Genomic DNA, 12,565 nt, shown 5'->3' with positions numbered 1-12,565 from the left:
ACAGCAAGTAACAAAAATAAAGAACACCTTTGAAAGACGTTTACCATGTGCCTCATGCTCATCCCACTAAAAAAAATTTGGGCAGCATGTTTTAAACAGTCAGCAAATTTGTGTTTCTCGTTTAGTATACCAAGTACACTTTCAGAGTGACCAGATTATGCAGTTTCCAACACAAGTACCTAATTTAACGCTAGAAACAAGCAACTGATTAAAGGGACCTACAGCACTTTTTTCAACTTTTTTTGAAATCTAAATGCTCGCATAACGTTGTCATCCAACACATCCAGTACTTAGATTATGGGGTCGCAATGTACCACAGCCAAAAATTACAGCTCTATGTCCAACAGATAACCTGCAAACTCGCTCAAAAGAATTTTCTCTTTTTCTCCGTCTTGACGTTCTTCGACGGCTCGAATTACACCACTAAGGCCATGTAGCGGCGGTTGGCCGATTTCCTTCAGTTGCAGAATAAACGCTTTTCGACAGCAACTTAAAAAAAAGCCACAAAAACAAAGCAGAATGGAAGGCGTATCTGGTGCGACGAGCAAATCACGCAGTGCCTGTACGTGCTGGCGATAACTATAGATTTTGCAGTAGTTCCAGACGCGAAGGAAAGAGTGAAAGCGTTTATCGAAAGTGTTGCAGGGTCCCGTTAACGTAAACGTTGGGCGTAGTTGGTACATTATTGAACGACAAGCTTATTGCGGGTAAGAAACGACGACGAATGAAAAAACACGTGACATCGTTAAACGATTGTTCGTGTCGCACTTTTCCGTGTCCCGTCGTCGCTCGTCCTTTTTTACGTGCTACAAGATTCTCATTTCGAATTCGCAGCTCGAAACAACGTCTGCTTCTATGCCACGCAGTAATTACGTCCGTCAATCGTTGACATACGACGTTTCAAGGATGTCCTTGTTTCGTTTTATGTGATTGTCATTAACGATTCAAACACACCACACAAACTACCCCCCCCCCCCCCCGCCCTCCATCTTTTCCAACCACTAATTTCCCGTGTGTCTGCTCCCCTCCCTCTAATTTTTCTTGGGTGGGTGAGATTTGTATTCCTTTGTCCTAAAGACCCTTGCGGGCGTTACACAGGGGTGGGGGTGAAAAAACAAACAAACACATTATAACATAAAAAACCAGCAACACTCACGGAAATATAAATGCAAACACATTCATGTCGAAAGGCATAGTTACGCAGTAATGGTACATAAAAAATTGGTAGCGTATCTGCTCCTTTCGTTGCAAATGTCGACAAAAGACGACAGTCTTCATCGACTTTTGCCAAGTAAATGCCTCCCTTCGCTTTCCCGCTCACCTCTCATGTTGTTCCTCTTGCGTCGCGCTCCTGCCAAGGTAAAGACGCCAAAGGTTTACTTAAGTCAATTTAAATTTACCGCGTTTCACTGCTCCAAGCCAGGTTCCTCGATGCCAGAACTGCCGTACGGCGTTGACGCGCGTGAATCGAGTCGCCCTACTTCAACCTTTATAGAACCGCGTTACCTTAGTCCATAGAGTATATTGTAAGAAACTCTATGCCCTAGTCCACGTGCGTTCCAAGCAGAACGTAGAACCTATCTAGTGGAACCTTTCGTAAGTGCTGCCGCTTGAATTCTTAAAATGCCGCCAGAAGCTATAGTGTCGCGGGCGACAGCAGGCGACGGCGGAGTGAATTTTTTTTTTCTGCAGTTGATGAAGTATTTAATTTCGCAAAAATCAAGCATGTATGATTTTTTATAAAGGAACACTGCAAATATCACTCCTACCTTAATTTGTTGTCTTATATTTGCTTAATGTCTTGCTCTTCTTCAACAATGTTGACAAGTATGAACATTACACTGGACTTAGACGGGTAGATTTAGCTGTGACTATATAAGACTATTGCGCAGGCTTTGTTTTACTTTGGCCGGGTGGCTGAATCGAGCGACAGATAGACAGACATACAGACAGACCAAAATTTTTGGGTTTAAGTAGCCCAAAAAAGACTATCGTCTTCAAAAAATTGGCTCAGATCCACGCCGTGAAGGTGGTTGGAAAGCAAAGCTTCAGACGACACCCACAAAAATTGCCCATGTGACGTCACTTGGTTCTACAAAGAGTGAAACCAGTGATTCTGCTAGCCGTTACCTGGAATTCGCGGGGGCGATATCCCGAACGCAGCAGCGTCGGCCACGGTCGGGCTAGAGCGGCGTACGCTGCTGCTGTGGCCCGGCGCGCGTCGACAGAAAGAAAACGGAGAAAAGCGTCTTTCGAAGGGTGAGACAGCGGAACCTAGCCATCCTGATGTGGTAGCTCGGGGCTACACCACCGCGCAACACAAGCGCAGACACCGAAACAACTCGGCATCTGAGCTCAGTGACTCCCATTTATACCGATTAAAACGACTATGAAGCCGGCGTTGTTGTGCAGGTGGTAAGTTCAGGGATTTTTTTCATTTCTGTTATGTTTATGTTCGGGAGTTGTTCCTGAGAATGAATAGGGCAGCTTTATTTTGGAGTGCTTCAAGTTTACGACTGATGAACGTTTCAGATTAGTGCGGCATGTTCATTGATCGAAATAGCATTTGGTAAGCCAGAAGCTTTGTGGACGTGTTAGCTGAATGCAGATTGCGCCTAATAAATCCGAATGATTTAGATGGTTTGCTGGTTATTGTTTCAGGTTAGATCAGACGTTGTGTGGACACATGAGTTTTTACCACGGTTACGGCATGTAGGGACATACTATTACAAAAATAGTTACCGGGCTCTGACGTACAAGCGTTGGTAAATGCTATGGCGTTAGTTTTGGGCACAGTGACTTCCATCTCCCAATCCCTACACCATTTTGTCAGTTCATTAAGGCCTGCTTGCAAGGATAAGTAATCTTGGGGTTTTTAATTTGTATATAGATAACGCAGTAATCCGCAAATAATCGCATAGTAAAAGAGATATTCCTGTTAATGTCATTGACATATAATAAAAATAAGATAGGACCCAAGACACCGGAAGTGAAAAGGGAGGAATGGTCATTAATGGTTACTGACTTATACCGATGGTTTAGGAATTTATTGAACTACCTGTGGACTTAGTGTTGATATTAAGAGCAGAACGTTTTTCCATTAGGTGGATGTGAGGGACCTTGTCGAATGCCTTGGCGAAATCTATGAATAAAGCATCTATTTGTGAGGACAAATCTACAGCATTATGAATAGCAGTAATTAATTTCTCTCCGGAGGCTTCGGGCTGGGGTGGCCCTTGCACCTTCAGTTACATTGAATTAGTGATTCGCAACAGAAGACCAAGGAACCAAAACCAAGAGTTCGGCTCCGGTGGCTCAGGCGGATGCGAAGCATCTGCTCTGGACGTGCTCGGGAACGAAGATCGCTCGATGTAGTGCACTCAAAGGTTAGTCTCCATTAGGATAAGACTACGACGGTTGAGCATGACAAAACACGTGCTACAAACTTCTGATATTTCTGTTCGAAAATGGATTACATTCATTCCTAAAGTCCTGCCCTTCCGTGAGAAGTACCGAATGGAACAGCTAGGGAACGCCGTGTTTAGGTGTACAATAAGCGCCTGCGCGGGGTGTCAAAGCTCGGGCGTGATGGTGGGCAGCCTCATTACCACCAATGCCCGTACATGTGGGCCGGGGTCCACAGCAGCGTCACGGGCTCGGGAGGGGGTCGAGTGCGAAGAATTCGGAGGGCCAGGGATGAAATGGGGCTCTTGAGGTAATTTAGGATGGCGTGTTGCGATTATTATGACATAACGAGAGGGGTGAGTGTTTGGGTAAGACCGAGGGAAATTGCCGCCTCCTCCACGGTGACTGAAGTCGAAGTGAGCACCGTGGTTGAAGCTTGCGGGTCAGTTCATATTGCGAGGAAGGGGTTTGATATGGATGCTGGAGCTGATTCAAGGAGGGCTAGTAGCCAGAGGATCGAGTAGAAGGGGTGACTTGAGATGCGCCTGTTTAACAATATAGCGGTCGGTGGGCGTTTGGGAGAGGCGAGTGATTCGGGCAGTGCGATGCGCTTCGAGTAGCTCCGTCACCGTGTTTTGCAGACCTACGGCTAGTTGTTCGGTAGGTGCGTGTGCAGGCAAGAGAAGCGCTGCACGATAGGAACGTCTTTAAAGAGCGTACAAGTACTGCTGTTTCGTTAGGGTGTGGGTGGTGTACGGTAGGTGGTAGCAGAAGCGAGAGATGAGGAAGCCAGGAAGGAGGTCAAGGCGCGCGGTCAGATTAAACGAGGCCATGTTTACGCGTCGTGATGTGTTTAGTGAGGCCAATGATCTATGGTTTAAGTGCGAAGCTGGGCGACGGTGTGTGTGCTGCTGTGAGTTGAATGTATGATAAATCCGAGGATGCGGACTTGTGATACATAGGGAATAATGGTGCCAGCGAGCGAGGCCTGGATAGATTCAGCTGCGCGGTGTAAGGGGATGGACCGTGATCACCGGGGAGGTAATGTAAGTAATGCTGATTTGTGGACAAAGCAGGAGAGTTCTGCTGCTTGAGCATGCTGGTGTACGATAGAGGCTCCTCGGTTGAGGGTGTGCGGCCCTATAAAAACACTCCGGCTCATAGTTACTCCTACAGTTTGCCCCGCACTTGAGCACGCGTTTTATGTGAGCCCCCGGCGTCGTCCAGGCTTACGCGTGGCGCTCGCAAAAATACCAAGAAAACAGTTCATGCGCGTCCGCGCCTCAGAGAGCATGAGACAGCTCGCGCTACAGACGCCCAGTTCGCGAAGCTGGTTGCCGCCGGTTCTAGCGCGTGCTGACGCGTTCCACTTTGGGAGAAATTTGTACATATAACTCTTATTCCGTAAGGCAAACTCTCACAAAAAAGAAGCCTCGGGAATAAACGATCTGGGCCCGCCAGTCGCTTACGAGGAAGGCGACAATATAGATGGATATGATGATGACTACAAATACCACAGTAAAAAGCGACGACGGAGCACGTAATTAAGCAATTTAAAGTCTAATACAATGCGTTTCTCCCATACCACGAAATATGCACCCGGATCATCATCAAAACAGAAGAACCGCCAGAGCTTCTGCACTTCACCGGCAGCTGTGCGGGAACCCACATGTCCTCTATGTGGATGCTGTGGATTATCACGCCCGACCGGCTGCGGCCGTAGCCGTGGTAGACCAGCAAGGAAACTCAGTGACCTCGGGCACGATCCGGACGACGCACCCTGAGGTGGCGGAAGAAGCGGCTATTGCGCTCGCAATAGCTAGCACGGAAGCCAAAATTATTGTCTGATTCCAAGACGGCAATAAGAAACTTCCTGGCGGGACGAATATCCCTGCCAGCGGCCAAAATTCTTTCTACGTTTATTGGCGACAGATGTAGGCATGTTCGCCTTGTATGGACACCAGCGCACTCGTCCCTGCCGGGGAATGAACTGGCTCACGAGGCAGCCCGAGATTTCGGCAACCAGGCTGACCTCGACGGAGACATCGGGCCTACGTTCACGGGGAGCAGAGACAGACTGGTCACGTACAGGGAGATTACGCACCACTACAGGTTGAGTCGCCTCAAGTACCCTGCACCACACTCTTCCCTCAACAGATGGCAGTCGGTTGCGTGGAGACGAATACAGTCGAACACCTTCCCCAACCCTGTGCTCTACAACCGATATTACCCAGACACGTATTCCGACAGATGCAAGTGGTGTGCAGACAAAGCCACCCTACAACACATATATGGACATGCCCACAGAAACCTCGTTCACCTAATAGAGCATTAAACATCAGGACTTAGGAGCAATGGGAGGCCGCCTTGCTCAGCTCTCATCCCGACTTACAACAACTACTCGTCCAGCTGGCGGAAGATGCCGCTAGGGCCCACGGGCTCATGGCCGCCATCTAACGGGGAAGGCTAGGTGACTTCCTCCCTGTCACCCCCTTCCTTCTACCAGTTTGGGCTCAAATAAAGTTCTCTCTCTCTCTCTCTTGGTGTGTCCTTCAGTACCTACATAGAAAGAAATTCTCCAGCTTCGATGTGGTCTGTATGTGTATGTATGTGTTTATGGCACAAGGGCATCGAGGCCAAAGGGCGCCATGTCAGAGTGAGTGGTCTTTCAGTCAGTAAAATTTAATTTAAAAGGACGTGAGGAGGCTAAAAAACAAATCATTGATACGGGGCGTAAAAGGCCCTCAGTCGAAAACGTTGTCAAAAAATGTAAAGATCCTGGCGTATACCATCTGCTTCAAGCCTTGCGGGACTTGGTGCAAGCTTAGACATTTTTCTTTCTTTCGCCGCGTTAGCGCGGGTATAAAAGGTGCGCCCGTGCAATTGCAAGTCAGTGTCACTGGAATGTCGTGATGTTAAGGTGGATTTTGTCCGCGCATACATCATCATTGGCGACCAGCGTCTATGAGGACTCCAACGTGTTCTGAGTTCTTGAATCCCACTGATCGTCTTCGGATGTCCTGTCCTACACTGAAACAACGCTTCATAGGTATCTCGATTGCCTCTGGACAGCAGTGCATCATCCGGCCCGGTCGGTGAATATCGTAATGCTTTCATGTCTTACATATGCATCGAACTGCTTATGTTTTGGTGTTTAGTTAACTGCTCTAGTTTGCAACGTTAGTTGTTAACGCTCCATGTTCGTATCATTCTGCAACGTTTCACTCTCTCGAATTGTACTATTTTCTTGTTACTTCTCGTCAATGTTCACATTCCCGTGCCTGTACAGTTACTCGCCTGAAAAATATAAGTCTCTCTCTGTTCTGAGATTCAGTGCTCTGTCTCATTCTTTCTACTCTTTTTGGCGAAAGCCGTTCTTCAGACGGCTACCCCCAAGTCGCCTATGTTCTGTAGAGTCGACTAGGTTGTTTTCTCGCCAGAGTTGAGTCCCCCGTCTCCAAGGCAGGGCACCTTTAGAAAGCGGTGACAATTTTTCTTATGGTCATCATTAGCAGCATCGACTACCAGGGCACCCGCTCGCGCAGCCGTTCGCTTTCGAGAAATCCGCCTTATATGGGTGCCTGGTCATAAGGGATTATGGCCGAATGAAGAAGCAGACTCTTTAGCGTGGTCATCACTAGAAGGCCCTCCGATCGACGTCTGTCCATTTCCCTCTATACTGGCGGGAGCACGGATACGTCGGCATCAACGTCTGGCGAAACTCGCCATTACTTCAACTAGCTTACGTTGTAGAGTTCCTCAGCTCAACTTCTATATGCACCGCGCTGCTCACACCTCCTCTGGTCGTTGTGGTCTTTGTGATGAACCTGAAACCATAGAACATTTTTTCTCACATGCCGCGGTTTCTTTTTAATGAGAATAAAATAACTCGCGGAGCCAATTCCCCGCCTTGGACTTACCCTTTCAATGCCGGTATTACTTTCATTTGGTGCCGTTTTGCTGGGGTTACACACAAGAATTTGGTTACAGCCGTCCACACCTACGTCGCAGAGACAAGGCGCCTATCTTGTTAGCCGCTCTTCGTGAGTTTAGTTGAGCTCTACCCCGATAAAAGAAGAGTGCTTTCTCCCAAATTCCCGCATAGCCTTTTCTTGAAGATTCCCGCATAGTGCGCACTTTTCTTCTACAAATTCGTATGTTTGTTGCGCGATTATTCTAAAAAATGTTTTTCTCTAAATCTTAGTTTTAAAAATTGGGCCATTAGTCCCAATGAAGCCCCCGATCCTGGCCAATCCCCCAAGTGGGCATGCGCCACAAACAAAGGAACAACAACAACAACAACAGCTTTCGAAGAAGAAAATCCTAGCGCGCCGATGCAGTTGCCTTTCGCAGCTACTCTGTCCAGGTCCTACAGCCGCCTCGACCAAACGACAAAGGCCACGCCAGGCTGCCAGAGGTTTCCAACCTACCCCACCGCCGCAAATGTCCCTGACGCCGTCAAAACGAGCGCGGGTCCAGAATTCCAAACTGCCCGCGTCCTCAACAATGACCCAGATGTCCAGAAAAAAAGTGCGGGCCCGAGGTTCCAATCTACTCGTGTCCTCAATAATCTCCCCGACGTCCCCAGAAAAAGCGCAGGCCCGAGGTTCCAATCTACTCGTGTCCTCAATCACGCCTCCGATGCCCCCGGAAGGAGCGGAAGCCGAAGGTTCCAACCCGCCCGGGTCATCTTCAACGTCCCCGTTATCACCAGAAGGACCACAGCCCCAAGGTTCCCCCCTTTCCAGCTTAACATCGCCGCAGGAGCATATCCTAATATTTGGACAAGGACGTTTCCAGTGGCTGGTCATGTTGTGCACCCTGCTGGCCGCCTTCACGTGCATCGTGCACTCCCTGGCTTCCAGTGACTTGGCGCTGCCCGTCGAGCACTGGTGCAGGGCGCCGGCGGCCTATTCAAACTTGCCTCTGGAGACGTGGAAGAACGCCAGCGTGCCTGCATTCGATGCCACGGGAGAGCATCGCAGCCACTGCTTTCGCTACGAGCCCCCGCTTCCCGGCCCGGATGAACCTGAAACTGGCAACCGCGCGCTCGTGGCCTGTGACGCCGGCTGGGACTACGAGCCGGGCGCGGGAGAGCGTTCGATAGTGAGCGCCTGGGACCTCGTGTGTGAGCGGCGCTGGATTCTTTCCCTTTTGATGGCAGGGTACATGGCTGGCGGCGTGCTCGGCGGTGCCGGTGCCGGGATACTGGCCGACCGCATCGGGCGCCGGCCGGTCCACTGCATCCTGATCTTCCTGCTCATCCTGGCCGGCTTCGCGACCGCGTTCGCGCACAGCATACCGGTCTTCGCCGCCCTCCGCTTCGTTCTGTCCATGGCGGCCTCCAGCACGACCGTCACGTCCATCGTGCTGCTCGTCGAGGTCACCGACGCCGACCACAGTGCCCTGTTCTGCGCTCTCTCCGTGTCCGGGGCCGGCGCATAGAGTTTCATACTAATATGTACTAGAGGGAAATCTGGCGCTGCATTCGCGGGCCGCCGTGGGCGGCGCCATTGCAGCTAGCGACGTTCCTCGCCTCCTTGGCTTGGTTAGCCACATGGCTTCTTTTTCGTCTTGAAGCCAAAAGGGGTAACATTGTTTTTTTGTTCATCTTCCATGAAGCTTCTAAATAATCCCTGACAAATCAATCTTTCTGGAGCTTTAATTTTATAATAACAGAACAAATTTGATTAATTTCCTGCAGTAATATTGTTGCATTTTTGCAGCCAAAGCCAACTTTTCAGCCTGTTCGTGAGCCATGCCAAGGACAAGTGGAACGTGCCTGCCCGGTACATGACGGCACGCTCGCTGAAGCGCGGCTCCCCTAGACAGTGGCGCCAGATTTACCTCTAGTATTATTAGTATGAAACTCTATGGGCCGGCGTGACGTCTGCGATATATCGCGAGCTCGTCGTGACCTTCGTTCGGCACTGGAAGATGGCGCAGACCGCGTACATGGCCCCCACGACTGTCCTGGTCATGGCGGTGTACCTGATGAAGGAGTCACCCTGCTGGCTCCTGGCGACCACGCGGGTACGCCAAGCCGAGAGCGTCTTGCAGTGGGCGGCGAGTGTGAACAAGGTAGAGCAAAAGGCCTTCAAGACTCGCCTCGAGGCGCTTCGGAACGAGATTAAGAAGCAGCAGGAGCAGCTGGAACACGAGGAACCGCCCAAGGTCGACGCCATTCTGTCGGACCGAGGTGCTTCCCGCTCTTTCTTTAGCAACCTACAGTCTACTATCCCGTTGTTGTTGGCAAAGTGCAGTACGTCGACTTAACAGGAACGCTTACATAAAGTTAGGCGTTCCCAAAGGGCATTTTCTTTCTTGTCGGTGTGTAAGCAATGCGACCCTGCTTGTTATGTTTACGCTCATTGAATTTACGAACTCACATACCCGCTCTGCACATTCCTTGCAGTCAGACTTGAATACGGGTCACTAAATGCTTATTTTACGTCATTTCTTTGATATAATACTATAAATTTAAGAAGTCCTTGACCACAATATCGAGGCTTCTAGATGGATTATTTACTATGTCTAATTAAGAAGCATGACATTTATATTGATAGTTAGATTCAGTGAAGTACGACATTAAACAAGGCTCCCTTACACACTCGAGCTGATGTAAAAGAACTGACTGTGGTTAGAAGTAGATGGTGTTTGTCTGTCGGTAAGGGAGACATGGTCTGCGGTCAAGTAGTCGCGCTAGAATAGCGGTGATAGGACAGGAGTACGCCTAGCAAAATAACGGACCTAAGCAGCCTGTTCCATGCTGCCACCTCTAAGTCGCTGTCGTAACAGGTGTAATCTTCTACAGAGTAAACGGTCGGTGCACATTCCTTTCAAAATTTTCATCGCATGGGGTTTCATGTGCTTCGTCTCCTCTCGGAAGCCCCCTTGTCGAAATCTACTTGATGGATCTCCTCAATGAGTTGCACGATTCCGAACAAGGAACGTCCACGATGCACAGTCACTCAGGTCATAGTGTTTCAGTGAGAAACTCTATGACTCAGGTAAAACGCTCTGACATGGAGGAACGCCAGTTGCCTACCAGCATGTACACTTATGTCCACTGCATCTTCGATTGCGTAGCTATGCTTGAGGCATGGGATGAACATACTGACCGCTCGCTTTACCTGCTCTGCGAATCACGTTTTATTTCTAATGTTGTTCTACAAAACGTGTGGCATACACGGTGACGTGTCAGGGCAGTCTAAGAGGTTCATCGTCTCAGTTGGCTAGGGGGAAGTTGGGCCTGCCCGCTGGAGAACCACGTGTATATATAATCTAGGCTCATTGACGATGACAACGTAGTGAACGCGAAATGGAAGGGAACGTGTGATTGGGAGGAGGAGAGGGAAAGAGCTGGCTTCACGTCAGCAACTCTGTGGTGGGGGCGGGAGTGACGGTAAAATAGCGGGTTAAAGCAGGTCATGTCACGAAGGGGATCGAAGAGCAAATGAGGATTGTTTGCCCGTGATCGCTCACCAGGAATCGAATTACAGGGCTGCTATCTGCCGATTGTTAACTGTGAAAGCTTTGCCAGAGTTAATTCACCGCTGTTATTGTACGTTCATCAGGACGCAAGTGTCCGCGCGCTGCGAGCATACACGCAATTACTTTTGCAGATGCCCACGTCTCAGACTTGGTTGCGGACGCGACCTTGCGCAACCGGTCCATCATCATGTTCGGCTGCTGGTGCACCACCCTCGGCATGTTCTTCCACCTTAGCACGAGAGACGTTATGCGGACAAGCTGGGTGCCACGCTTCGCTCTCCTGGCGTTGAAGATCGTCCAGTTCCCTTTCAACGTTTACGTGTTGAGGCGCATCGGCAGTCGGCTGTCCTTGGTCTACAGCATGGCGGCTCTGTCCGTCATCGCCGGATCCCTAGCCGTGGTGGATGTGTACCGCGGTCAGTACGCGGTCGACTCGGGGGTCACCGTGTCGTGGCTGCTGGTCTTCGAGTTCACCGTGACCACGCTGTACGCCTACTCGGCCGAGCTCTACCTGATGGTGGTGCGGGGCGCAGGCGTGGGCTTGTGCTACGTGAGCGGCCGGATGGGGGCCATTGCGGGGCCCTTCCTCAATGACGTCTACACCCTGCATTTGCGGGGCGTGGCCTACTCCGTAGCCGCCGTCCTCCTGCTGCTTTTCGCCCGGCTTGCGTTCTCCCTGCCCGAGACGACGAGGCTGCCGCTGGCCAACACGATTCGCGGCTTGAAGGACGACAAGTGGAATCTGCACTCCCCGCTCAGATTGGCCCGAAGCAAGGAGGACATTCGCGGCGGCTCCAAGAGCGGACGATCCAGGAGCATCGTGTCGAAGACAGCGAGGGGAGGCCCCGCGGCGGCACGAGCTTCGTAGCGCGGGACGATAAGAGTGCGTCCACACGGGCTGGACCAAGCGCCCTTCGGCTCCTGTATGGACGGAATATTCCTGCGCTTTAGTCCGCTTAGAGTTATTTCGTTGCATTCGAACTCAACGAGTGATTTCTGATATTGCAATTTTGTCAGGTACGAATTGTTTAAGCGTTATGGTAATTTTTTGCTTCAATCGGATCGTTGAGTGAAAAAACCAGCACGCTACAAAACCATTCACAGCGTCGGTCATATTAACCCCGCCGTCAACAAAAACGGCGCGTTTTCGTTCATTGGCGTAGTAATGTCTTTAGCTGTAACATAATCAAATAAATGAAAAGGATGGCGAACGTTGTTCGAATGTGTCCGGGTTTGGGCAACCATGCACTCGGGAGAGCGAACTTTACTGGCACCGAAGGAATCAATCCATTACAGTTCATTCCATCAATCCAAGCAATCCATTACAGTCGAACCTCGTTATAGCGAACACTGATATAGCGAATTCTCGGATATAGGGAAATAAATGCGAAGTTTGTTTGGTCCCGCTTCATTTCAATGACACCTACTCTTTTATAACGAAACCGAAATCTCGAGAGCCGCGCGATATCAGCTATAACGAAGAAATATTTGGTTTCCGCGAGGCTCAAAACTCCACAGCTAGCATAATAAAAGCAATATTTAAAAAAAGGCGAGACAAAACCGTTCTTTTAGTAGCTTAAGGCATTTATTGCGTGGACACTGTGAGCCAGAGAGAGAGAGAGAGAGAGGGGAGAGAGAGATAGATAGAGAGAGAGAGGGAGCAACT

At 49.9% G+C, this 12,565-nt stretch overlaps 2 protein-coding genes across 2 annotated transcripts; both read left to right on the top strand.

The window, feature by feature from the left end:
• Positions 1-8,214: 8,214 nt before the first annotated feature.
• LOC144146200 (solute carrier family 22 member 6-like) lies at positions 8,215-8,850 on the top strand. Its single transcript, XM_077678165.1, has one exon. The coding sequence runs from the start codon at positions 8,215-8,217 to the stop codon at positions 8,848-8,850; it is 636 nt and encodes a 211-aa protein (XP_077534291.1).
• Positions 8,851-9,342: 492 nt separating this feature from the next.
• On the top strand, positions 9,343-11,767 carry LOC144146199 (solute carrier family 22 member 12-like). The gene is made up of 2 exons (XM_077678164.1): positions 9,343-9,604; positions 11,031-11,767. The coding sequence occupies exons 1-2, from the start codon at positions 9,343-9,345 to the stop codon at positions 11,765-11,767; spliced, it is 999 nt and encodes a 332-aa protein (XP_077534290.1).
• The last annotated feature ends 798 nt before the right edge of the window (positions 11,768-12,565 follow it).

This window comes from Haemaphysalis longicornis, unplaced genomic scaffold (genome assembly GCF_048455015.1).
Source record: "Haemaphysalis longicornis isolate Haplotype H1 unplaced genomic scaffold, Haemaphysalis longicornis Haplotype H1 scaffold_7, whole genome shotgun sequence".
Taxonomy (NCBI): Eukaryota; Metazoa; Arthropoda; class Arachnida; order Ixodida; family Ixodidae; genus Haemaphysalis; species Haemaphysalis longicornis.
The sequence above is the reverse complement of the archived record's forward strand: the minus strand, read 5'-3'. Positions and strand labels throughout refer to the sequence as shown.